At 40.3% G+C, this 27,685-nt stretch overlaps 2 protein-coding genes across 7 annotated transcripts; both read left to right on the forward strand.

Moving 5' to 3' along the window:
* On the forward strand, positions 1–15,828 carry LOC131229505 (protein CLMP1). Of its 5 annotated transcripts, XM_058225473.1 has the most exons (3): positions 1–2,939; positions 13,848–14,421; positions 14,533–15,828. In XM_058225473.1, the coding sequence occupies exon 1, from the start codon at positions 337–339 to the stop codon at positions 2,734–2,736; it is 2,400 nt and encodes a 799-aa protein (XP_058081456.1). In that variant the 5' UTR covers positions 1–336; the 3' UTR covers positions 2,737–2,939; positions 13,848–14,421; positions 14,533–15,828. The 5 variants fall into 5 exon arrangements, with proteins under 5 accessions (XP_058081456.1, XP_058081453.1, XP_058081454.1 ...); XM_058225470.1 differs by lacking the exon at positions 14,533–15,828 and having other exon boundaries at positions 13,848–14,526; XM_058225471.1 differs by lacking the exon at positions 14,533–15,828 and having other exon boundaries at positions 13,884–14,526.
* Positions 14,289–26,782, forward strand: LOC131229506 (NEDD8-specific protease 1). 2 transcript variants are annotated; one of them, XM_058225476.1, is made up of 2 exons: positions 14,289–14,421; positions 25,726–26,782. In XM_058225476.1, exon 2 carries the CDS (start codon positions 25,757–25,759, stop codon positions 26,435–26,437), a length of 681 nt encoding a protein of 226 aa, XP_058081459.1. In that variant the 5' UTR covers positions 14,289–14,421; positions 25,726–25,756; the 3' UTR covers positions 26,438–26,782. The 2 variants fall into 2 exon arrangements, with proteins under 2 accessions (XP_058081459.1, XP_058081458.1); XM_058225475.1 differs by lacking the exon at positions 14,289–14,421 and adding an exon at positions 20,394–20,531.
* The last annotated feature ends 903 nt before the right edge of the window (positions 26,783–27,685 follow it).

Here is a 27,685-nt window from a genome sequence, read left to right on the forward strand (position 1 = left end):
AAGGTGCAGATTGATGAAGCGGAGATGCACTACCTGGTTATTATTTTAATGCTTGTATCCTCTGAGTTTCTCCACACATTTCAATTCTAGGGTTACCAGTTACAGAAAACATCTTTCTCACAATCTCAATTAAAAACTGAAAAGGCCCATCTTCATCTTCATCTTCATCTTCATCTTCATCACCACCATACAAGAAGAGCAATCCATATCTATCCTCAAACCTAATACCAGAATCTCTGTAAAGCTAGGAAAGAACCTTACTTGTCTTCTCCTCTCCTCTTCTCCAGCTAGTACTAATTTTCTTCTTTCCTTTCTTGTGGAGGGGTATTTTGGGAAATGGGGAAATCAGGTGGTAGGAGAAAGAAAGGTGGGAACAATCCTCCCACTTCAGGCGATGCTGTTGTTTCCCATTCTGCCCCTCCTCATGCCACTGCTGCTGTTGCTGCTGCTGCCAATGGTGTAGATTTGGATTCCTCCATATTCTTGAAGCGGGCCCACGAGCTCAAAGAAGAAGGAAACCGTCGCTTCCAATCAAAGGATTATGCTGGTGCCCTCCAGCAGTACGATCTCGCTCTTCAGCACACCCCCAAGACCCATCCCGACCGCGCCATCTTCCACAGCAACCGCGCCGCCTGCCTCATGCAGATGAAGCCTGTTGACTACAACATGGTCGTTGCCGAGTGCTCCCTCGCCCTCCAGGTCCAGCCCCGATTCGGTCGTGCTCTCCTCCGCCGTGCCCGTGCCTTCGAGGCCCTCTCCAGGTACGACATGGCTATGCAGGACGTCCAGGCCCTGCTCACTGCTGACCCCAACCACCGTGATGCCCTTGAGATCGCTCGCCGCCTGCGGGTTGCCCTCGGCCCCCGCCAGGAGGCCCAGCAGGATCTCCAGAGCCAACCGTCCCCTGCTGCTCTTGGGGCCTCCGCTGTCCGTGGAGCCCCAATTGGTGGGCTCGGCCCCTGCTTGCCAGCCCGCACCGCGCCCAAGAAGGCTGTGGCATCCAACAAGCATGATAAACCACTCTCCCCCACCAAAACCCAACAACCTATTTCCCCCTCAAATGGGCCGGAGCTGAAATCAATGCCCAGAGCTGTTTTGAAACCTTTCAAAGGTACTTCAGAGCCTCTTGCATTCCCAGATAAGGATAATAAGGATCTTCCATTGCAGTCATCCTCTTCATCATTGCCACTGCGCCCTTTACGTGCGCCTTCTGTTCCCGTGGTTACTCAATGGAGGCCGTTGAAACTCATTTACGACCATGACATAAGGCTTGCCCAGATGCCGGCAAATTGCAGTTTTAGAGTGCTGAGAGATATAGTAGCAAATCGGTATCCCTCATCAAAGTCCGTTCTGGTCAAGTACAAGGATATGGATGGCGATCTAGTGACTATTACCAGCACGGACGAACTCAGGCTAGCAGAGTCCTGCATTGATGGGCTTGCACCGAAGGAGAAAAACGAAGCGTCGGAAATGAATAAGAGTGATGCCCTTGCTGTTTTGAGGCTGCATGTTGTGGAGGTGAGCCCTGATCAGGAGCCACCCTTGGTTGAAGAAGAGGAGAAGCCAGTACAAGAACCATCAGTAGAGGATGAGGTGATAAAGGGTGATCAAAGTGTCACCCATTCATCTACAGGTGATTCGGTGTTGGAAGGTATGGACAATGAGGCCATTAAGACTGGTTTGGAAGAAGACGCTCCAGCAGAGAAGACGGGAGGCGAAGCTAATCACACTGAGTGCAAGGAAGTAGAGATTGATGACTGGCTGTTTGAATTTGCTCAGTTGTTCCGCACCCAGGTTGGCATTGACCCAGATGCGCATATTGACCTGCATGAGCTTGGGATGGAACTCTGTTCAGAGGCGCTCGAGGAGACTGTGACGAGTGAAGAAGCACAAAGCCTCTTTGACATGGCTGCTTCTAAGTTCCAAGAGGTGGCGGCACTAGCATTCTTCAATTGGGGAAATGTTCATATGTGTGCGGCTAGGAAGCGCATACCATTGGATGAGTTGGCCCCAAAGGAGGTGATGACAGCCCAACTTGAAGCTGCTTATGATTGGGTTCAGGAGAGGTATTCTTTGGCTGGACAGAAATATGAAGAGGCCCTCCGGATCAAGCCAGACTTCTATGAGGGGTTGCTTGCATTAGGACAGCAGCATTTCGAGACTGCGAAGCTGCGATGGTCTTTTGCTCTGGCTAACAAGGTCAACCTGGAAACTTGGGACTCCACAGAGACAATTGGGCTTTTCGATAGTGCGGAAATGAAGATGAAAGCTGCTACTGAGATGTGGGAAAAGCTGGAAGAACAGAGGGCAAATGAGCTTAAGGATCCTAGTGTGAGCAGAAAGGATGAGTTGTTGAAAAGGAGGAAGAAACATGGCACGGGCACTGATGGTCAGCCCTCCGGAAATGGTCAGGGGGAGCTATCGGCTGAGGAAGCAGCGGAACAAGCGGCTGTGATGAGATCTCAGATACATCTTTTCTGGGGAAACATGCTTTTTGAGCGTTCTCAAGTTGAATTCAAACTTGGGTTGGAGGGTTGGGAAAAGAATCTGGATGCTGCTGTTGAGAGGTTTAAGCTTGCTGGGGCTTCTGAAGCTGATATTGCTGTTGTTCTGAAAAACCATTCATCCAATGGTGGAGCTGGTGTAGAAGGTGATGGCAAAAATATCACGAGCGGAAGCACAGAGATCACTGAAACAAATGGCAAAGCTGAGGTTAAGCATGTACCAGAAAGGTGACTTTTTAATTAACCTAAGCATGCTTGGTGAGTGCTGATGAAGGCCATTGATTTTGTCAATCTGATTTCATGGAAAAGCTTGGACGGGAGAAAGGATTGCCTTTTCTAAGAGTTTCTATCAAAGTATGGTGTTTCGTGTAAGCCTGATCGTTGTGTGGGTTTTAGATTTCCCTTTTGAAGGAGAATTTGATGTCATCAGAACAGGTGTGTATCTGCTGCAAGATTTTGCATCCAATATTCTTCTGAGCAACTTTAAAGGCGACTCATGATATAAACTTTGCTCCCAATACTCTTGTACTTGATGGCCTCAATCTGCTGACATTTTGATTTAATTCTTCCTCTTTCAACTACATCATTCATGAGTATTGCTTCCTTTTGGTGTGGTTATGACTTGATTTAGGAGATCTTCTATGGTAGGAAATCTATAATAGCATACTTATCCTGATTAACATGGGTTCAAGCCTGTGCCTCAGTGGTAGATAGAGTGCATTTCAGCATTGAGGCCTCGTGTTCATGCCCATGCTTACCTATCAAAATAATAATAATAAAAAAATAAAAAATAAAAAATAAAAATAAAAACTAAAAATAAAATAAAATAAAGTAAAGACGAGAAAAAAGTATGTAAAGGAAACACTAGCCATGCTTAGCCATCAGTAGTTAGTTCCTCATTTTGATGATTTTCCTTTACTTAAGTGAAGTTGCTCCTATGTTGCTATAGTCACCTAGATTAATATCCACAAAATCCACCACATTGTTCTTTATCATCATCATCATCTAAGCCTTATCCCAACTGCTTGGGCTCAGTTACAGGAATCCTGTTTTGCTATTCCACTCTTCAAAATGTCAGATTGTCTCAATGCAATTTCTTTGACGAGATATTGCATTCCCAATAACTTGTTTGGTTCCACTTGTTTTTCCTTGGAAAACATGAGGTTCTAATACTTTTTTTTTTTCCAGGAAATTGCATCCAATATTGCTAATGGAGAATGATTAGTTGCAAATTACTCATGTACATGCATAAATGCATGCACGATGTGATGATTTTTGAGAATGTTGAGATGTATGTATGTGAAGACTTGGAAGGATAGATTTATGAATTAGGTCATCCAAAGCAGCCTAGCAGTACTCTTAGTAAGAAATAGAATGGCGGGGAATGATCTGAGACTAAGTTGCATGATTTTCCTAACTAGATGCAACTCTTGCTTTGAATCGTGCTTTGGACTTGCACTTCCACTTCTGCTTCCTACTTGTTTAACAGATGAAATCATTTTGAAATAGATGCTTTCCCCCTTCCCCACCCAAATCTATAAGCACTTCGCTTCACACTTCATGCAAATATAGACTAAGATGACTTGGTCATGGGTATTAAGGCTAGAGATACCCCCTGATTGTGGTTAGTAGCTTGAAAAGAGAGGATGGGAAGATTCGTGAGAGAGAGAGAGAGAGAGAGAGAGAGAGAGAGAGAGAGAGAGAGTTGGAATCGAGGTGTTGAGAAGGGGTGTGAATGTATGCCTACTTACTGATGATAGGGCCTTATATAGGAATGACTATCAAAACAAGATTTGTAAAGCCGCATTAAGCTGGGAGCCTGGAACAAGGCTATAATGATGATGTTGATGGCGGCTGCAACAGTGGGGAGATGATGATGATGATTGCATTTATGTATTGAAGATGATACCTTCTCCTCAAGGATATAATTGGGACCCTCATAGGAGGCAGGCTGTCAAAGAGATTGTGCATAGCAGTATGCATGTTGTAGAACATGAATCAAAGTTGGAGATGGTCAATGATAGGATCCTATCAGAGTCATGGAGTATTGAGAGCAGGTAGCACTATTTCCCCCATTACAAGGATCGACAAGGGATATTATATTTTTGTGGGCTTAGGTCAAGGCTGTGGTGGATGATGAGTTGAAAGGTGAGTTCTCAATGTTGATCCATTGTTTGTTCATTAGGGAAGATTCCCCATGGGCATTCATGGCCGTGAACAGTCTGAATGAGGGTGAAGAAAGCTTGAGTTTTGGTTAGAGCTCAATGTGGTTATAGAAGATGAGATCTGCTGTAATTTCAAGGAGGGGATGATATGGATACTATATGACCGTATTAGTTGATACGATATCTATATTCAAATCTTTGGTTGAGGGATGGGTGAGTTCTCATTTGGGCATTCTCTTCAGAGCAAATTGAAAGAGTAGAGTAAATATACTTGTGGCAGAGGCATTTTAAGAAAGAGAATCTTGAGTAGGATCACTGCGATTTATGTGATCAAAGATTTTGAATCCATGAATGGTGATCTCAAAGGGGAAAGGTTCTTAAGCTAGAATATATGTAAGTGTAGAGAAGGAAAGAGTCCTTATGGAGAGAAAAGTATAGGACCACAATTAAAAGAGGGAACAACAACACTGTTTTTTGTCAAAAAAGGCTAAATGGAGGAGAATTGCATTCATAATCTAATATTTTTGGTTCAAATTCGAGGGATGTTCAGTTATTTCCTTAAACGGAGTTCGAAGCTTGGGAGCTCGAGAATTAATTCGACTCTGGGGGAGGTTCCAACAAGCGTCTGCATGCCATTGGCAGTGATGGAAAATGAAGATCTGATGGTGGATGAGGCTTTGAATGCGCTGGTAGAGGTCACGAGGGTAGAAGACTTGGATACTCCCGTGAGCTCTTTGGGGTTGGAGGTGTATCAAGATATGCTTGATGAGTTCTTTATGGAGGATGATGTGGTGCCTGTGGGTAACGTTGGTCAGAGAGATATACTTGATGTCATCCTAGTAGTTGCAGGAGAAGGAGAGGTGGCTTGCAGGCATCATAATTGAAAAACCGATAGAAGAATCCTCAATCATGTTGCTATGGTGAAAGATAAGAGGTGGATAAGGGAAGCTTTAATGCATGTGGGTAGACAGATCAAAGTTATGTTCACGGACAGAGAGGAAGATTACTATGAATTGTTCCGATTTGTGGGGGCTCATAGAATATAAAAGTAGCAGTCAATTTCTCTCAAGAGGTTTTTTTTTTTTTTAAATAATAATAATAACAGTGGTTGTAAGGTTGACCATTGTAAGGTTTTGGCCCCAACTTCCCAACTTTTGAATTTTTTTGGGCCAAAATGCCATTCTGCCAGTTATTGCAGCGTACAATGGTTGCTTATCTTGGAAGTTGAAAAGTTTTTTTTTTTTTTTTTTTAAAACGAGAGTGGGTCCCACTAAATCAATGTTGGGCCCACTATATGAGAGATTCGATCCGTTCATTTTATTTGAGGCATCCTGGTACCTCATAAGGTGTTGATATCATCTTGATCTGAGCCCTCTTTAGTTCCAAATGGAAATAATGGTGGCCTCTTCTTTTTTTTTGAGTTGTTTCATCTGGTGTGGTCTACCCTTGATGTCTTCTTTCCTCACTCTTGGGGTCATGCCCTTAAATTAATTTTTCATTCAAATGGTCCGGGTGGATTTTAGCAAATACGCATAGTGGGCCTCGCAAAACCAGTTCGAAAACCTAAATGTGGGGCTAAGACCAAACTTTGGACCCCATTTGCATTTTTTTCGAAGTTTGTTTTAGATAGAGGGGACCACCACCGCAGAAGGCTGTTGGAAGTTGCTGCTTCCTCTATGGGACCTATTCCTTCGAGATTCTGGTGTATTTCCGGTGACTTTTTCGAGTTTTTTTTTTTTTCCAGAAAGTGTGACCACCAACCATTCCGAAAGTTCTGACTGTTGGAAGGTAGCTGTGCGGGGCCACTATAAACACTGGTTGCTCTCCGACAAGCCTCCAACAAACTATTTACTTCGTTGTGGGATCCACACCAACTTTCGGCGAACTAAGGATACTTGCTGGTTCTCCATTGTAAAATTGATAAGGATCTCTGTTGGATTGCCATTATCATCCTTTAGAGATTGCTATTGGGGAAGGAGTTGGGATCAATGAAGAAGATGGATAGGGAGGAGATAGGAAAGGAAGACGAAGAGAAGAGAAGTGCGGAAGGAGATGATCACACCTAGGTGTTGTGGATCGCACTTGAGATTTGTGGATCACACCTGTTCCCCTCTTTCCAAGAAAAAATAATTCTGAAAAAAATGCAAATGGAGTTCAAGGTTCGGTTTTGGCCCCACACATAGGTTTTTCGATTGATTTTGTGGGGCCCACTATTCGTATCTGCTAAAAATCTTATCCGACCATTCGAATAGGGGATTAATTTTAGGGCATGGCCCCAAGAATGAGGGAAGATGACATCGAGGGTGGACCCACACCAAATGAAACAACTTGAAAAGAAAGGCCACCATTATCTCCATTAAGGGGCCACAGAGTGCTCGAATCAAGATGAGTAAAATGAACAGATCAGATCTCCCATGGAGTGGGCTCAACATTGATTTAGTGGGAACCACTTATTTTTTTTGAAAAAAGTCTTTTCAACTTCTGAGACAAGCAACTGTCATACACTGCAACAACTGGCAGAAGGGCATTTTGGTCCAAAGGATGAGAGGGCCCAGATTCAGGAGGTTTGTAGGAAAGCCAAGGTGCAAATTATCTCGTTCTAGGAAGCACAAATTCAAGGCTTTGACAAGAGAATGTCAGAGTTTGTTTAGGATGCTAACGGTAAGGAATGGGTGGCAGTCTTGCTGGGCTCTGTTGATGATATTGTTGTAGCTTGGGATTAATTTTTTCAAATGGTATAAACGATCATGTGTGACCCAAGGGGCTTGTGTACTTATGCAATGGCATGGACGCATATGCAATGGTACAACCCCTAAACCTTTTTTTTTTTTTTTTTAATAAAAAGAGAAAAATTAAGGAAATAATGAAAAAATTATGTAAAAATACTACAAGTGTAGGGATTTTTTTAAAAGTTTTAATATCAATTTCATTTCAATTTTGTTATATTTACTACATCAATTGGACTATTAGATTATAATAACTTAACAAGTCAACAAACAAATACTCAAATGAATGCATATACTAAGAAATGTGAGAGAGTAAGAGATTATTAGTGTGTGTGTGTGTGTGTGTGAGAGAGAGAGAGAGAGAGAGAGAGAGAGAGAGAGAGAGAGAGAGAGATTATGGAAGTATAAGAGAGGAAAAATGTGCATTGTTGTTGACGGGTTGAATGTGGCATATGAGAGGGTTGTGGGCTTAGCTTGATGTGGTGAGAGGTAGAACTGACTCTCCTTGGTGCGTTGGGGGTGACTTTAACGTCACTAGATTTTCATATGAGAAATCTTCAAGTGGGAAAGTTACCGAAGCATGTTGGCTTTTTTCTAAATGAGTCGAGAGTCATGAGATGATTGACCTCTTGGTCTAATGGTCAAGATCGACCAATCATGACAAGGATTGATAGATTTCTAGTTTCACCCAGTTGGGCGGATATTGGATAGGTTTTCGTTTGTTGCTCAATGTGGTTTACCAAAGCCTGTCTCGAACCATTGTCTAATTCTGTTGGAAACTAAGGAAAATTGGGGTCCAAAACCCTTTAGATTGGAGTTAATGTGGTTCGAGGTGGAAGGTTTCTTGGGCCTAGTTAGGACTAGTAGGCTTCATTTGAAGTGGAAGGTTTTGTGGGTTTTAGATTAAGTAAAAAATTAGGGCTGTTGAAGAGGAGAAGGGAGGGGGGAAACAAAGGAAATCCAAAGTAAAATCCATGGACTCAACATTAAAACAGAGGATGTGGTTTTATATGACGAAGAGAAAATCCTTTATAAGAATCTTGGGCAAGAATATGCAAGCCATATTAAGGAGGAAGAGATCAAATGGAAGCAAAGATTGCGGGCTACCTGGCTAGAGGGTGATAAGAACACAAGATTTTTTCATAGCATAGCGAGTGCTTGGGCAAGTTGTAGTAAGATGAGTAGCATCATGGTAGAGGATGAAAGGGTGGAAGAGAAAGACATGATTTGTGATGGTGATGTGTAGTGTGGTTTTATGAAGAGTGGTTGACAAGGGAAGAAGGATGGAAAGGCCAGTTCTGGATGCATATTTGCTTGAGGTGGAGTTTTCTAAAGCTGAATAAGGAAGCTGTGGACTTTTTGGGAAGAGATAAAGCACCAAGGCCGGATGGATTCCCCTTAGCATTCATTTAGGTTTTTTGGGAAGTGTGAAAGGGGATGTGATGGAGTTCATGAGAGAATTTCACAATTGAGGGAAGCTTTTGAAAGAAATAGGGGCCTCATTTATTGCATTGATTCCAAGGTTATGGGAGTAGACAATTTTAAGGATTATAGACCCATCGGCTTAATTGGAAGCATCTATAAGATCCTTGCTAAGGTTCTAGCGACTAAACTTAGAGAGAAGCTAGAAGGTGCAATTTTCAAGCTTCAGGTTGCTTTCATTGAAGGTCAACAAATTTTAGATAGTGCTCTAATAGCCCACGAGTGTATAGATGCTAGGTACAAGGAAAGGTTGTGTGGCATTCTCTATAAGCTGGATATCGAGAAAGCCTATAATCATTTGGATTGGGGTTTTTTGGATTTACATGCTTGAGAGAATTAGATGCGATGTGAAGTGGTTGGGATGGGTAAAGGAATGCATCAGCTCTACCAGATTTTTCGTATTGGTTAATGGATCACGGAAAGGTTTTGTTTGGTAGCTCAAGAGGTTTGAAGCAAGGGGATCTGTTATCCCCTCACCTGTTTATGATCGTAAGCCGAGGTGCTTGGCAGAATGCTTGAACGTGAGCAACAAAATGGTCTCTTTTGTGGCTTATATGAGGATAGAACGAGCCTTCCAATTTCACCTTCAGTTCGTGGATGGCACGTTTTGTCTTGTGATGTTGATGAGGTCAAGGTGAAACTTTTGAGGATGATTATTTGATGCTTTGAAGCGATTTTTAGGTTGAAGGTGAATATCGGCTATATATATATATATATGGTCTCTTGCGAACCATACTACACGAGACCTTCATGCGCTCCACCTCCCTATCCTCTTGGGAACTTAGATAGGGTGGGCCCTATAGTGATGCATACGTGAAATCTACTCTAACCATTAGATCTGTGTTGGCAATTTAGTCATAGGGCTAAGACAACGGGTAGATTTATGATTCGGGTAGGCCACACTAAAGGAAACAATGGGAGGAGGGATGCGTATTATTGAATTTTTACATGGTCCACCATACTTTTTATGGGAAATCCACTCCAACCATTAGCTTCATTGAGAAAATTCAAGCATGGGGAATAACAATTATACCCATGCTTGATTTATGTGGGCCTAACTGAATGGCACAGTTTGGATGGTGAACATCCCCCATGCTTATTCCCTTCATGTGGCCCACATTAATTATTGATGTGGCTGATTTTTTAGCCAAACAACTAAACATTTTTTTGTTAACCTTATGGACGGAGTGAATTTCACATACACATCAAGGTGGGGCCACCCCCAGCCCACCCTCCGACTGCCTTGGTTGGCACACTATCATGCTAACCAAAGCAGTAGCCAGAGTTAGTGGGTGCTTGTGGACCCCACAATGATGTATATATTTTTATCCACGCCGTCCATCCATCCATTTTCCCAACTTATTTTATGGCATGAGCACAAAAATAAAGCAGATCCAAATATTAGATGGACCACACCATAGGAAAACAATGGTGATTGAACGCCCACCTTAAAAGCTTCCTAGGGTCCATTGTAATATTTATTTGCCATCCAAATTAGGTCATAAAAACCTGAATGAAGGGAAAACACAAATACCTACTTGGTCCAAAACTTTTGTGCCCTCTAAAAAGTTTTTAGTGGCGGGCCTTCAATCACCAATGTTTCCATGTGGTGTGGTCTACCTGACATTTGGATCAACCTCATTTTTTGGCTCATGCCCTAAAATGATCTAGCAAAATGGATTGACAGCATGGATAAAATACACACATCAGGGTGGAGGCCATCGATTACTTTCAGCACTGACCACTAGCTATTAACGAGTCTGGCATGATCAGCATGCAATCCAGTGTGTGACGTGAAGGAGCTCTGGGTGAGCAAACCAAGATGGGAAGAGCTTGGGTGGGCCCCATTGCGATGTGTATGTGAAATCCACTACAACCACTAGGTGTGTGATGAGAATTTAGATATAAGGCTAAAAAATCAGCCACATCCATAATTCAAGTCGGTCACATAAGAAGAAATAGTGCAAAGAATGTCCCCCATTCAAAAAAAATCACTTGGTGTAGCCCACATAAATCACATATGGGCCTAATTTTTTGTCCCCAGGTATGAATTTTCATGAAGCAGCTAAAGGTTGGAGTGGATTTCACATAAACATTATTGTAAGCCATGTAAAAATCCAACAGTAGGTGTCCCCTCTCTGATTGTTTCCCTTGGTGTGGCCCACCTGAATGCTGAATCATGAATCCAGATGGTTTGTTAGCCCTATGGCTAAATTGCCATCACTGACATAATGGTTAGAGTGGATTTCACTAACTCAGTATAGTACGCTCACCTCGTCTTAGTTCCCAATACCACTGGGAATTGGACCGCACGAAGGTCTCCTGCGGGATGGTTCGCAGGAGATCACTACACATGCACGCACACAGAGGATAACGCTAAATTTGTTATATTGGGTATTCACTTGCCTAGTGAGGATCTTTTGATTTTGGCTAGTGTCTTTGGGTGGGTGTGAGGCGATATCTTTCCCTTCCACCTATCTTGGGTTGTTATTATGCATAGGCAAGCTGGCGAAACATTTGTTGAATGTGTTGAAAGGAAGTTAGCTCGATAGAAGTACCGGTATAACTCTAATTAAAGCGTTGCTATCAATCTTTAACAGTTCATCCTACATCAATTTATCATTGGCTGAAGTCGGTATTAGTGAGGCTGACTGTCATTATTTCCTTTGGTAAGGTGCGATAGGAGTCTCCTAGTTCTATTTATTAAACTGGAAAGGGTTGTGTAAGCCTTATGATGAGGGAGGGGGAGAAATTAAGGATTTGGAGGTGATGAATAGTGCGTTGTTGGGCAAGTGGTTATGGAGGTTTTGGTTGGAAGAAGATGCTTTATGGAGGGTTATGATAGCTTCCAAATATGGTTGTGCTGTAGGAGGGTGGTGCACTAAGGAATCATCTTTGTACAAAGCCTCAACAATTTAGAAAGGGATCCTCTCAGTTAAGGTAAGACTATGAGGGAGTTGGTTTTGGTCTTGGGGATGGGGAGAGGATTCGATTTTGGGAAGAAGTGTGGGTTGGAGATTCGCCATTACAAATTTTGTTCCCAAAAATTGCTCGATTATCATGGTTCTGCAGTGTGCCTTTGTGTGCGGTAATGCTGTGGTTTGGTCTCCACCTTGCCGGTTGTTCCTTTCGGGTGAAGTGGTAATCGAAATGGCTTTGCTTCTTATTCTTCTCCACTTGTATCAGTACCGACTAGTCCGGAAAAACGATCATATGTTGTAGCAAAGGGACAAATCAGGGGAGTTCTCAGTTAGGTCATTCTACAGATTGCTTCATAAGCTAGAGGCGGATGGAGTATTCATGAATACCAAGCATAATGGTCCCCTTCCGAAGAATGTAGCTTTTGCTTGGCTTGTTGGTAGGGAATGTCTTGACCGTTGATAATCCTCAAAAGTGGAGGATGATTTACCCAATGTCTGCTTGATGTGCGGTGCTAACTTTAAATCGGTCAATCATTTGCTCCTTCATTGCCAGTTTGCTTTCAAGGTGTGGAATGGTTTTTTTCACCGTATTCAATGTTTCTTGGGTAATGCCGAATTTAGTTGGGAATTTTTTGATGGCTTGGTATGGTGCAGAATTAAGGATGGAGAAGAAGGTTTCATGGACGTTTTCTGATGGTGGGTCTGTAGGCTATCTGGGAGGAGAGAAACTGGAGGTGTTTCTGCAATGTTAGCCATAGTTCTGAGTGGGTAATAGTGAGGGCTAAGGGTTTTGTTATGAAATGGGGTATGTGTAATGTTGGTGAGAATGAATCTATTTTTCCTATGTAATTTGGGGGGTTGCTGGTCCAAATCAAACGTAAATTTGTGGAGTTCTTTGGACAACTTATGCTGAGGAGTTAGAAAGACCCACCCGTCAGGGTGTGGTTAATAACATGCTGCAGTTTGCAAGTTGACTTGAACGAGAATCCAAAGAGTAGGTTAGGAAGGTAGTGGTGGGGATAGGGCTTAGGGTTAGGTGGATTCCCGATGGTGTTCTTCCAAGAGTATTATATTATCAAAGTCATCTACAGAAAGAATTCCATGGCACTAAATGCTACAATCATCTTCTCAGCTCTTCTTTTCTATCTTTCTTTTCTTTTCTTTTTTTAAAATCTCTCTTTCTTTCTTTTGTTCTTTTTAATTTTAATTTTAATTTTATTTTAGTTTTTTTGTTTTTGTGAAAGGATAAATGCTATATTTCCCACTCTTGTTCGTAGAAGATGCTGTGGAAATTAAAAATTATGGACCGATTTGCTTGGTGGGTATATGTATATAGTTTTGGCAAAAGCCCACTTTATAAGATTTAAGGGAGGTCTTGGGAATTGTGGTCTCCCAATCCACCATGCTTCTATTGAAGATTGACAAGTCTTGGACAGCGAACGCATCTCCATCACTCTTGGAGTTGGCTGATGAATGTATTGGCTTGTAGAAAAGATTGGGGTAGGCTGTTTGTGTAAGATAGACATGGAGAAGGCATGAGTTGTGGATTGGAACTTCCTCCTTTTTTCTCTTCTTAGAATGGGTTTTGATGCAAAATGTGTTGGATGGATGACGATGTGCATTTCAGTAACTTCCTTTCTGTTTCTGGTGAATGGATCTCTGATAGGTTAATCCAGGAGTCAGTGAATTGAAAGAAAGTGGATCCTTTTATATCCTTTTCTCTTTTCCGTTATTTCTAAAACCTTAAAGTCTTATTTCCTGGGCTTTGAATCTAGATGTCATTAAAGGATTTTCTGTTGAAAACCAGGAAGTTCTTGCTTCTCACCTCTAATTTGCAGACAGTGCCCTAATTCTACTTGATGCTTCCACCAATCTGCTGTTTAAGAAATCAAATAAGCCTAGCTTTCTGTGTAGTGGCCAAATTAATTGGGATCCACTGTATGGATGGTTGAATTTAAGCTGTATATATGACACGTGAAGTTTTTTATTGCCTGCATATCAGCCTCTTCTCTTCTCTTTTTCTTTATGGAGAACTGTCCACCTGTACAGGATAATCACTGCCATAGGCATTTTGAAAATATGTAGATGGTTTGTATGGCATTGTGAGTTTGAAGATCTCACCATGCCAAGAAGCTGATTGCTGATGGCTGCTGATAATGACTACAGGAAAGCTTCTGCAAAGATTCATATTTTGCTTAGAGTTGGCATCATTGTCTGGTCTTCTTCTGTTATGCAGCAAGGGGGCTTGTGTCGAACGTGTGGCCCTTATCTATATGTTGGACTCTGATTCGATCTGGGTATTCAATCCTATCACCGGCGCAAAGATGCTCAGTTGGTTCCTTAACCTTGATGGAGAGGTGGCCTATTCCAAAATGAATGCACCAGGGTAGTGAACTTGGCAGACCTGTGCTGCTTGTGGAAGAATTGAGGAATCAGTGCCATCCATTTATTCATTGTGGTGCATCCAGAATAATTCTGGGGGCACAAAATTTTCCAGGTTTCATGGACATTTCACCACAAGCTCGAGGATGTGAAGGTTTGGGGAAAAGACATTGCCTCTGCGATTAAGCATTTTATTTATCCATGTGAAAGGAGGGAGACATGCCGGACTTGCCAGCCAAAGGTGCGAGTGGGCCACATGTCCTTCAGTCTTCGATTTGTATTGGATCATTTCCCTATGTTTTTAATGCATTCTTGCTTTTTTAATATAATCTTCATTATTTCTAAATGATAGAATGATGTGAGTCATCTGCACAAGGTGAGCTGGGGATTGATGAGGTGAGGCCTTGAAACCATTAAAAAAAAGGAAAAGAAAAAAAGTTAATAACTTGAAAATACGTTTCAACTTAGAAATGAAAGTGCACCTTTCAATCTCAAAACTAGCTTGTCTATATACTTGTTCATGCGATCCGTGGAGGTGACCCTTGCTGCTTGGGTCAGTCATGTCTTTGCATTAGCTTTGACAGCTTTGAAGAGAGCCAAAATTTCAATCAGTGTTTTTGTTTTTTGTTTTGTTTTGGTTTTTTTTTTTTTTTTTTTTTTAATGTTGGTTTCCACATTGTCTATTGACTCGGTCTGAATTTGTATGGTTGGTTATTATGTATTTTATCTTTGACAATCTTTGGTTCCCAATCATCTACTTTTGATGAATTCTTGGGGTTTTATTATTACCGTTATTTTTTAACTACTAAGGATGATGTTGATATACTGATTCCAGTGATGTTGATAGATCATGTTAATCAACTAATCTAATGTGGTGCTTGCATTGATGTTAATGGAGGTTCTCTTATGTGATCCTCCTTAGTTGTTTTTGCTTCTTATATTTTCTTAAGCATGTGGATGCATTAATCAACTAATCCAATGCACTGCTTTTATTCATTTAATGGTGGTTCTCTTATTTGATCCTAGTTTGTTGTTTCTGCTATATTATATTTTCTTTGGTATGCAGATAGATGCATGTGATAGTTGTGTTTGAAGGTGAAGAGAAGAAACTCGTTTGTTTCTGCCATGGCTTATTTCTTGAATGCGAAAATCTGAGAATCTTTTAGTTTTTAGGGTGTGTTTGGTTGCACCACATTTCATGATATATTGCCTAAAGTTTTGCAACAGATAATACTGAAATATCATGATATTTGGTGCAACCAAACATGTGTCCTTGTGCGTTATCCGAATGCAAAATAACGCTGTTGCAAGCGTCACATGAGTATCGGTGCCATTCAGACAACCAATCCATTAGGCCTAGAAGAAGCATCCATCTCCACCATTCATTGGCATTGACTAACTGTAGTGTGATACCCAGAATCCTGTGGATTGAAAATGGGTTATGGTGTATCAAATGGTTCACTACCTACACACGGTTTTCATTGGGTGTCGTCGTCTTTGTATTTGGGCTGTTTCAGGCCAATATGGAACTGTACCATTCATGGACAAAACTGGTACGTTTTGGGTGAGAGATACTGGTTTTTGTATAATACTTTTTAACCCCAGTTGTCGCCTAACCATGGTGGAGATGAGATACTTCCAATGAAGAGGGAAAAAAATGAAGAAGAAAGAAGATAAAATCCTATTTTCCTTCAACACATGGATTGTGACATAATGCAGGTGCTGATGGATGGTGATCTGTTTATATTTGGTATGTATTGAGATACCATGCATGATCTGATTAACTAGATTATTGATCTGATGGGCCCACTGCTGATTCTGGATGGCCCAAAATTGCTCCGTATTAAAAGTTGGTAGCCATCTAATAATTGTTCCTTGTGTGTGAAATTTCATGATTTTTTCCACCAAATTATTCTGATTAATTATGAAATTTTGATACAACCCAATGCTCCTTGAACCATTGCTGGTTTATTTTATTTTATTTTAAATTTGAGTCTTAGGTCATTTTCTTGGTAGCGAATAAAGATTATGTAATTAATTATTCGATGTATATAGATAGCTTGTATATCTCTATAAAAGCTTATTTGAGGCTAAAGCAATAAACTGAAAATCTTAGGAAGATTTCTCCAAAATCTTGAGTTATCATTTGTATAGACAGTAGTGACCCTTGCATCATATTAGTAATCTAGGCTGGGTCCGAATGCAGCCAGGTACTGTTATTCTGTAGCCACTTGAAAATGACTCCGCCCATTAACCAATCAATCCCATGCTTTCTGATTTCCGAAAATATTCCTGCTCCAGATGGACGGCTAGGATTACTTGACTATTGTGACTTGGATCTATGCACCCGACACGGCAGTTTCCATCTTATGAATGAACTGGATTTTCACTGCTCTCCCTCCGCCACCAGCATGAACATGCTGGCATGCGATGGCCGCAGATCTCTGTAATCCAAGCCGTCTATATACGACAACACCCTCTGTCTTGGTTGTGGCTTCTTCAGTGGATCAAGGCGGATGGTTCTTGGACTGTGGAGCCCACTGTCATGTATCTTAAATCCACTCTGTCCATCCATTTTGAAAGCTCATTTTATGGTATGATACCAAAAATGAAGCAGATCCAATTCTCCTGTGGACCACACTACACGAAAAATGTGGTGATTGACCATTAAAAACTTCTTGTGGAGCTGATATTTGTGTGGTGTCTTCATCTGGGTCTTTGTGACCTTACCAACAGGTTGGATGGCAAATAAACATTCTGGTGGCCCCCAAGAAATTTTTAACGGTGGGTATTCAATCACCATTGTTTCCTGTGGTGTGCTTTTCCTAAGATTTGAATCTGCTTCAATCTTTTGGGATCATGCACTAAAATGAGCTGTCAAAACGGATGAACAGCGTGGATGTAAGGCATATACATCAGGGTGGGCCCCACATTCAGTGATCCACCAAAGCCGTGCCCCCCTGTCCCAACCTCGCATTCCCGTCAACACGTGAGTAGGGCCGTAATAGCGTACATTGGAACTTTTATGGGATCCACACCGTCCATTAGGTAAGCTGCCTCACACTAACCCTGGAACCCAAAAATCATGACGATCTAAAGCTCGGGTGGGCCACACCGTAGGAAAACAGTTGGAATGGGCAAGCCCACACACTTGTTTGCAAAGGACTGCCGCGGGTGTTTATTTGCCATCCAATCCATTCATCTGATGTGGCTTATCAGGACGAAAGAACAATTAAAAAAAATAACGCTATTTCAAAATTCATGTAGCGTATACCACATGAACTTAGGTGTTATAGGTATAATATCATACTAATACTATTCCCTGTTGGGTGGTCCACCTGAGTATTGAATCAGCCTGAAATTTGTGATCAAGGCCAAACAAAGGGATTTTTATTTTTAAACCTGATGGACGGTGTGGATTTCATGCACGTTATGTCACTTGTCGTACATGAGAAAAGGTAGTACCACGCGTGGTATGCAAGCATTTTTCATTCGAGCAAGAATGGTAAAACGGAAGTAAAGGGGAAGGAGAATTGCCTGCGAGTCGAGACTAGGTGGGTGGGGCACTGATGTTTGAGATAGGCAACTGTGAAGATAGAAATGCTTAACTTTTGAAACATTGATGAGGGTTACACAAGTTTTTAAGTAGGATAATAAGAATGGGCTTAGTAAGGTTAGGGAGGCATTTCAATATTACAATGGATATTTGTTGTTTAACTTTCAGTGTTTCGCATGCAATCCACGATGATGTTTGTAAGAAATCCAACCCTTGCCGCATTCAGGGAAAAAGTGGATCAGGAAATGCGACCGTTGAAACCTCCCTGGTCCACCGTGATCTTATATGCCATCAAAACCGTTCATAAAGGAAACTAATTAGCTACTCCCTGGGGCTGGTGGTCGGTGCTCTGTGGGCCCTACCATGATGTATGTGTTTCATCCATTCTGTTCATTCATTTTTAAAGATCATTTTAGGGTCTGATCCCAAAAATTATAGTATATAAATCTCAGGTGGTCTACACCACATGAAAACAATAGTGATTAGATATCCACTGTTAAAATCCTCCTAAGGCCCAATGTACTGTTTATTTGATATCCAATCTGTTGATTAGGTCATACAGGCCCAGATGAAGGGAAAAAAACAAAAATCAGCTTGATCCAAAGCTTTTATGGCCCTCAAAATGTTTTTAATGGTCGACGCTCATTCAACACTGTTTCTTGTAATGTGGTCCACTTGAGATTGGGGTATACCTCAAATGTGGTCTCATATTGCAAAATGATCTGTAAAAATGGATGAACAGCATGGATGAAACACATACATCATGGTGGGGCCCACAGAGCACCGACCACCAGCCATTGGCTGGTGTGGGGGGAGTAGCCAATCCGTTTCGTTAATAAAGGTCATTCCTTGGAAAACACAAAAATATTATAAGAAAAAACTTGCTAATGTTTCAATAGTGGACGTTCACTCCTTACTTTGATGGCCTCTTTGGATCCTTGTAACTTTTTAAAAACATAACAAAGTTATAGGTGACTTTGTTACAATTGGTGTTTGGGGGAGAAAAGTCATAGGTAACTTTCTCTCAACCTATGACTTTCTTATACGAGAAAGAAGCGAAAATCTTCCAGACGCTTCAGTCGTTTTTGAAGTTAGATACAGGTAACAGTTGAAAATTTTGAAATGAAAATCGCTGGGAAGAATCGTACATGCATTGAAGAAGTGTTCCTCTCTCAAGTCTCCTTCTCCCTCTCTCAAGTCTCCTTCTCCCTCTCTCAGTCTACTCCTCCCTCTCCCATTGAGCTTCCACAAGGTAGGAAACCACTTTTCTCTCTGTTTTTTTTTTTTTTTTTTGCTCCTACGTTGACGGAAGCAACTTGGTGAGGTGGCGTGGATAATAGTTGATGATCCGTGGAGCCCACCATATTGTATTTGTTTTATCCATGCTGTCCATCCATTCTTTTGGATCATTTTAAGCTTGATTCCAAAAACGAGGGATATCTAAATCTCAGGTAGACCACACCACCGAAAACAATAATGATTGAAAGTCCACTATTAAAAAACTACTAGGGCCCACTATAATGTTTGTTTCACATCCAAGCTGTTGATTAGGTCATAAAGACCTAGATGAAGGGAACAAAACAATTATCAGTTTGATTGAAAACATTGGCGGCCCACCAAAAGTTTTTAATGGTGGGTTTTCAATCAACATTGTTTCCAGTGATGTGATTCACCCGAAATTTTGATGTACCTTATTTTTGGGCTGATGACTTAAAATGATATGGAATAATGGATAAATGGTGTGGATGAAACAAATACATCATATTGGGCCCACATAACACGTCACATAGCCTTCATGGCTTATAGTGATAGCATCATTTTAAAAATTTGCAAATCAAGTCACTGCTGGTTTATGGTTATATTTGTTGTATTTGGCTAGTCTCTTTTGTTAATGAAATCATTACCCTGAGCTTTGCTAATCACACACATACAACCATACATGCCAACCTGTCATGTATGGGAGTACTAGGTCGTGCATCAAGCAGGTGCCCTTATGTAGATGTATTGGCCCAAACATAGGCCATTTTTCTTGACAGATGGATTGTTTTAGTGGTCCGTGTTCAGTGTACAAGTTGGCCTCCTGATAACTCGACCATTCTAATTTTGTGAGCTAGTCATTGGACACAGTGGACCCATCTGATGGTCAGCTAGGATGTCAAACACACATGTAGCTCAAGTTTTTTGCCCACATTATGAACATTTTGAAAACATAGGTCCAATTTAGCCTAAGAATTAGTCAAACTATTCATTTACATGGGATTAATAAAATAGAATAATTTTATTCCATCTTTTTTATGTGTCAATCTGATTTTTCAACGATTTCTCATTTCAGCTCCATCTAGTGTGAATATCCAACTTATTACGTGTAACAAAGATACAAGTTATCCACGCACAAAAACAAAGTTACCTTCAAAGAAGTTACCACTTACATCCAAATAGAATTTCCCGTAAGGAAGTTACATGTAACATTCTTACAACTTAAAAAAGTCACAGGCATCCAAATAGGCCCTGAGTCTTAGATCTGCCTCATTTTTTAGGCTCATGTACAGACATGATCTGTTTTATTACAGATGGACGGGGTGGATTTCTGATTTCTCACAAACATGACGATGGCCCACCTAGCTTCTGAGCGCAGGAACTTTCCGTGAAACCGTTTCGCAGGCAATCCGCGTCCGTAAAAAGAAAGGAAAGGAGGATTCCCTCTCACACAACCCTAGTCTTCTGCTTCCTGCTTCTGCTTCTGCTTGCTTCTTGCTTCTTGCTTCTTGCTTCAGGAAATTGAAAGAAGGAGACTGGTGAGAATCTCTCTCCACTTAGAAAATTAAAAAAGAGAAACAAGAAAGAAATAGAAAGAAACCTATGAATTCTATTTTCTTATGAATCTGTTATCATCCTTTAAAAAAAAAAAGGGGGTTTGGAGATTCTTCTACGCTTCGTTATTGTTTACTCTTTTTTCAATTTTTAATTTTTATTTCATCTATAAATTTTTGATGTAGGGATAGTCTTGTTGAATCCTTTTAAGCATGTATCACCCAGTAATCAGACAATTAGCTCTGATTTATTTATTTATTTCATGTATGGTTTGTGGAATTTCCAATATGTGGACCTTATTTGTGAGTGCCTGAAAAGGTAGATTGATTAAAAGTCTATCTACGGAGTTGCTAATTGGTTTGTTATCTTAATTCACAAAACAGTTTGGGATTACCCATAAAGTCATACTCATCATCGATCAGTTTGTGAATCCCATTCGTTGATTTCAAGCTCACATTATTTTCCGTACCAAGTGATGGTTCCTATTTATTTCAGGCAACAAATCAGAAATGGCCTATAGATGCCAAGTCAGAAGCTTGAATTTTGCAAGTACATTTGTTACTTGCTCTTCATCTCGTTCATCCAATCCGTTCACTATCCCAAATAGCTGGGACATGGCTATTATGATAATGATGATGATGATGGTAATGTTATAGTCCTAATGATGATGATGATGGTAGTGTTATAGTCCTAATGATGATTAGATTACCGTGTAACATTCTAGCATTAAAAAACATAGATATAATATCTAAAACATTGTTGCTAGTAAATAAAGATGATACTAAGTCTTCATGAACAACCATAGATAAGACAATGTCAACTATATTAGGCACTACCTACCTTTGAAGGTAATTCCATCTTGAAACTTTATGCTATTATGAGAAATTCATGAGCCAATAATAGATAATTATGGGTGTGTTCAGTTGCACTGAATTCATTTGATTATTGATGTAAGAGAAATGCTATAATGCTCACAAAGCATTATAAGTTTTAGTGCTCCTAGTTGTATTGGTTCACTTGGACGGTTTAATTGATCGATTTGAACTATCTATCAAGTCCGAAACATATTTCATCGACTACCATGCAAAAATTGCATTGTTCATATGATAAATCCATCTTTGATTTGGGGCTTATTTTCTATGGCCATTCCTTTTCCAAGCCCAGATGGGATGGTATCGATTTCCTAACAAAAGTAATTCTTTAGAATGATAAGCAAAACCTGATGGCCCCTAACTAATAGATGAATGAAATCGTTGATTGGACCTTTTTTTTTTTTTTTTGTAAACAATCTTGACCCTCCATGTTAAGGGCCATCAATCAAATGGTTAATATTTGTCATATTACTGTGATGTTTGCATGGTAACCTATGGAATTTGCATTGGATCTGGATCAATGGATTGGACTTAGTGTCCCAATGCAACTGGTAGCACTATAACTTGTAGTGCTTTGAGAGCACTGGAGCATTTCTATCATGAAATGTCATTAAGGGGGTGTTTGGATCGTAAGTTCCTTAAGCTACTTATGCCTCAAGTAGCTTATCTTGGTTTCTACTTATTAAGCTGAAGTGATTTAGTACCTTTAAGTAAAACAATAACTTATAATTACTCTTAAACCAAACTTATCTCAAATAAGTTACTTATCTACTACTGCAAGTAGAAAAAGCAACTTATTTGTTGGTATCCAAATGGGCCCTAAATTTCATGATATTTGGTGCAACCAAATGCTCGCTAGAAAAAGTGTGCCACCATTCACACCCTCTGCGACTGCTAAATACATAAATTCTTTCCACATTGTTGTTATATGATAGATAGATTATGGTAGAAAGTTTGTACTATCGGGTAGCCAAGAGTATAAAGGTGGGCGTATTTATAGGGCTGACAATGAGCTGGGCCTGGGCTGAGAAAGTAATAGGTTTTGAATTGGCTGCGTAGCTCCTTCAGCTCAAAATCGGGCCTAGGACCTGTCCAGGCCTGAAAATTGCCACCCATGAATATTTAGCAGTCAAAATGGGTGCCCATAGCATTTCCTTAACAGAACACCATATTCTATAATACAGAATGTGGAGCTCTACTCAATAAACCATAGTTTTTTCATGGTATGATTCATGGGTAGTTTAAACAAGGGGGTGATTGTTCGTGAGTAAAAAAAATGCAGCCATGTGCATTTATGAATAAATGATAAAAAGGCTTCAAAATTTTACTCAAATAAGAAAGATTATCAACTTAATTGATACATATCAAGAATTTAATTCAACATCAGTTTTTTTTTTTTTTAGGAGAAAGAAAAAGGAAAAGAACAGAATGGATACAATAAGCCCTAGCCAAACGGCAACAAACATGACAAACACACACACACACAAAAGGTACTACCGATATCGTTTGTCTTTCACGAGAAGACTGGTGCTGACTTACCCCCTCTTAGTGAGCCGATCAGCCTCATTGTTAGCCTCTCTTGGAGCATGAGAAAAGGACATTGAACATTGCAGATGGGGGTTTTTGTTGTTATACAGGGTCGGTTTTGTATAACAGGATTTGACGTCCTGTAATTGAATTGGGTTAGTGGCTTCAAACCTATTGTTTTGACTTATGAAAGGAAAATATAAACCCAATTGACCAGTATTACCATTATATGACAGAAGTTTCCATATTTTAATTTGCATTTTTTTTTCAGCATCAATTGCATGGTTTTTCAAGTGACAGTTGCTGAGCTATTCTACTCCCAACTGCTCATATTTTGAGAAATCCATTCTACTGATATAGATAGAAGTCATGTTTCTTAGGAGCCATGGACACTGATTTGGGAATTTGAAGCACAGAGCAGTTGCTTGATATGTGACTTTTGCTCATAAACTATGTCATCACAATGTTGAGCATTCCTCATACAGAAGTGCTACAAAAAACTCAGTAACTACTGAATCGGTAGCTCCTAAGCTCCAAGAAAGTGTTCATCAGATGCTAATAAAAAACCTTTTTTTTTTTTTTTTGGGGTACTGGTTTTGATGTTTGAGCTTCTTACTTATATTCAATAAGATGCCTATGGAAGTTTTGGAGATAATAACAAAACTATTTTGCTCCCCCTACATTTCCTCCCACCCTTCTTTTTACTTTTTCATCAATGACAAAACTTCTTTTCAAAACCCCCAAATGGACAAAGGAAACTACAATCCACTAAGGCAATTGATAAGAGTTCCCTGTAAAAGAGATCTATGGGTAGAGTCCCCTGCATTTCTTTAGCTGCTATTTGTTCCATCTCATTTTCTCTTGTTGCCACTTTCTGATTTATTACCGGCATGCTCATCTTTGCATTATTGTTATTGTAAATGTCTTTAGATTGTGTTCACACATGCTAATCGAGTGACTCTTTAGATTAAATCCAAACATTTGGAGATCTGGAGATGATAGATGTTAACTTATGGCTAAAACGTATACTGACCTCATTGTACACAGTCATTTATGCAGGATTATACATGAATGCATTGGTGTTCAGAGATTCTACTTGGTAGTGTCCCCTAAAATGCTTGACATTCATGCAAACATGGCTACCCTGAAAATTTCCAAATTAAAGATGAAGACCTTTTTCTTTTCTGAAAATAAATCAGGTTTTTTTTTTTCCCCCCTGATTAGTGCAATATTGGCCATTTATAGGAGAGTGTATGTTCTGTTCGAGATTCTGTATTAGTACAGGATCAAAATGAAGTTCATTGGATTTATTCTGATAGACTTCTTAGTGTAGTTGGTTTGACTAAGCAAAGCAATCCTAATGAAGTAATTAATCCAACAAAGTGAACAAGGAAATGTCCATGCAGGCAAAGCCCAATACTTTAAACTAAAATGCTTACGTGCTTCCTCCATGATTAACAAGATAGGGATATGAGTAGTAAATAGTGACACGGACATTGGTATAACATATAATGATATAGATAAGCCCAAACCTTATAAATGGGCTCTTTAGTTTTATCAATAATGGGCACTACTCTAGTATGTTACGAGTTTTGCTAATCCTTCTTGCTAGCCTCTACATGCCCAGCTACACATGGTCACATATGCCAATGTATCGAGTATCTTCTCCATCAGAACCATGTATCAGGTGGGCTCCACTATGTAGATACCCTGGCCCAAGTATCAGAACGTTGGTACAAATTGAAGGTTCTTGAAGGGCAAGGGCATGGCCCAAAAGGACGTGGATGGAGGTAGACTGGATGACCTATGGTCTAACTGAAGGTCTGGCCCTCGATAGAGTGAAATGGGGGAACATGATTCATGTAGCTGACCCCAATTAATTGGGACGAGGTGATGATGAATGTTGGGCAGTCAAGGAACAACATGTTCATAGGATGAGTGTAGCGGAAATCAAGATGTTGAGATGGATGAGTGGCAAGACAAGGATAGACCCAGGAATGACTGCATTCGCGGGAGAAGTAGCACCAATAGGTAATAAGATAAGGGGAAGTAGAGTTTGATGGTTTGGGCAATGTGCCATGGAGACGAAGAACTACATTGGTTAGAAGATGTGTGTCAGTTCAAGTTAAAGGCTCTATAAGGGCAAGGGAAAGTCAAGTCCCAAAAGGATGTGGATTGAGGTAACAACAAAAGATTTTTGAGAACCTATGGCTTAATGGAGGATACGATCTGTGATAGTGGAATGGTGTAATAGGATTCGTGTGGCAACCCCAATTAGTAGGGGTAAGACTTTGATGATGATGATGGGACTGGTCTGATGTTCAGACATGGTCATCAACACGGTGTGGGCTGCTTGAAGGACATCTTGGATGTGGCCCATATGGTCCCTTGTGGGTGGGTCAGTAGAGGTTATTGTTTAGAATAGCAACCTTCTCTAATTCATATGGTTAAAGTTAGATGCAGATTACACCAAATTAACTAAGATATTATGGTTACTTGATTTTGATGCCCTGCTGGTGTGATTGCAGAACTAATAGAAGCTCATTTCTTCTCTACATGGATGGATGGTCATGTATTTATTGGAAATTTTTTTGTCTATAGGAAGAATGATGCTTGCATTCTTGTGATGCAGTTAAAAAGTAAAAATAAAAATAAAAGGTTGTTTCCTACCTTCTTTGTGCAAAAAGTTGAAACTAATTACTTCTCTATCTGGTTTGGATAATCCGGTCTCTGCATAGGTAAAACTAAACATTTTGAATTTGTGTTTATTGACTTGCAGGTCCTTCAGAGTACAAGCTGATTGCTACTCCATGGGTCCATCCAGCAGTGATGAGAAGATACTCAGTTACAATGATGTGGTGCTTAGAAGATCGGATTTGGATATCCTTAGAGGCCCCTATTACCTTAATGACCGCATCATCGAATTCTACTTCAGCTATCTCTCTTCAACATATCCCTCGCAAGATATCCTACTCGTTCCACCTTCAATCTCATTTTGGATAACAAACTGTCCGGATTTGTCAGGTCTCAAAGATTTCATCGAACCTCTTCAACTAAACAGTAAGAAACTGATAGTTTTTACTGTGAATGATAACAGCGATGTGACCCAAGATGAAGGGGGAACACATTGGAGCTTACTTGCATTTGATAGGGACAGAAACGTTTTCGTGCATCACGACAGCATGAAAGGATTGAATGGATGGTACGCCAAGAAGCTGTATAAGACTGTTGAGAAATTTGTGGGTGTTCATGGTTATCCATCCACTGCTTGCTTTGTCGAATGCTTGACACCACAGCAGACAAATGGCTATGATTGTGGTGTATATGTGTTGGCCATAACCAAAGTGATCTGCCATTGGTATGTGAGTGGGGCCAATGATAAAGGTGATCAATGGTTGTCTGCTATGGACGAGCAGGTTGATGCATCCACCGTGACCCAGCTGCGAGATGAAATTTTGAGGCTTATTCTTCATCTGATGAACAAGGAGTGACGAAAGTGTTGCAGACTTTGGTTAAAATGAGTTTTGTTTGAGTTCAGTTGTGCTTTGAATTGGAACTGCGGCGGCAAGAGCCTTAGCTCATTAATGGGTTGCATGAGTGAAATATCAACAATGAAGGTATGTTTGGCTGGTCATTTTGAAAAGGCACGGGAAATGTAGTTTTAGTATCTCTGATATAGCTATGTAAAAATAAGAGAAAAAAAGAAAATAAAAAAAGGCATTCGGAAGGTCTTAAGAAAAGCGTACCAAACGATGCCCTATTGGATACATACAATCAGATCTTTCATAATGATGGATGTGTGGAGTGATTCTCAAGGTTGCCGAACCTTTCTGTCCTCTTTTTAAGTTCCAAGGGTTTGTGATTATGTGAAGCGTATTCAATATATGTTACTTGACCTGAGAATATACCAGGCAACCATTGGTCTATGATAGAAACCATTGGTTTGCGGGGACCTACATTGGATGGACCTCTCTCTATGGGGGAAAAAAAAAAAACTCCCTGATGTGATTTTCTTCAGGGAGTGAAGCTTTTCTTCTCATGATCTCTCTTGGTCTTTAAAAGTCTGTTTTTAGCTATTTTTCTTCTTAGATTTCAAAATTCTTTTGCATGTTGAAAACACATCTAATTAGGTCTTGTTAACACTCATATGCAAGGGAAAATAATGCATAATTGAGGATAAATATACAATATTTACCTCTTAACAATAATTATAGAGTGAAACTTTGACATTCAACTGATTGCTCCACTCGCTAATACACATGAGTAATTGAAAGTCGATATTCTATTATTCGCATTTCCAGCATAATCGGTGTCCACTAGCCTACCAGTTTCTCCCTCAGATTTTCTGAATAATAAGACATAATCAGTCGTATATCGTATATAATGAGGTAGCCATTTCATTGCTTCATGGTGTTGCTTGCTGGGGCTTGACATGTATATGCTTACAACACCCACCACATGTGAAATATCAAGTTGGTACAGGCTATGGCATATATCAAACTACCAACTGCGCTCGAGTAAGGCACATGAGACATACACTGCTTTTCTTCATCATATGTAGGACATTGTTTCAAAAAAATTTAAAAGTAAGCAGTGTGGGGTGTGCTAACTAGTTTAGCATTGTCAAGTCTAATTTGACCATGACCTTCTCAAGATTCTCCTCTCGAGACAACCATAGCGTATTCCTTTCCTCGTTCCTGTATACATCAATACTAAGAATCTTTTTTGCAGCCCCATGA

The sequence above is a fragment of the Magnolia sinica genome, chromosome 16 (genome assembly GCF_029962835.1).
Source record: "Magnolia sinica isolate HGM2019 chromosome 16, MsV1, whole genome shotgun sequence".
In the NCBI taxonomy this organism is placed as follows: domain Eukaryota; kingdom Viridiplantae; phylum Streptophyta; class Magnoliopsida; order Magnoliales; family Magnoliaceae; genus Magnolia; species Magnolia sinica.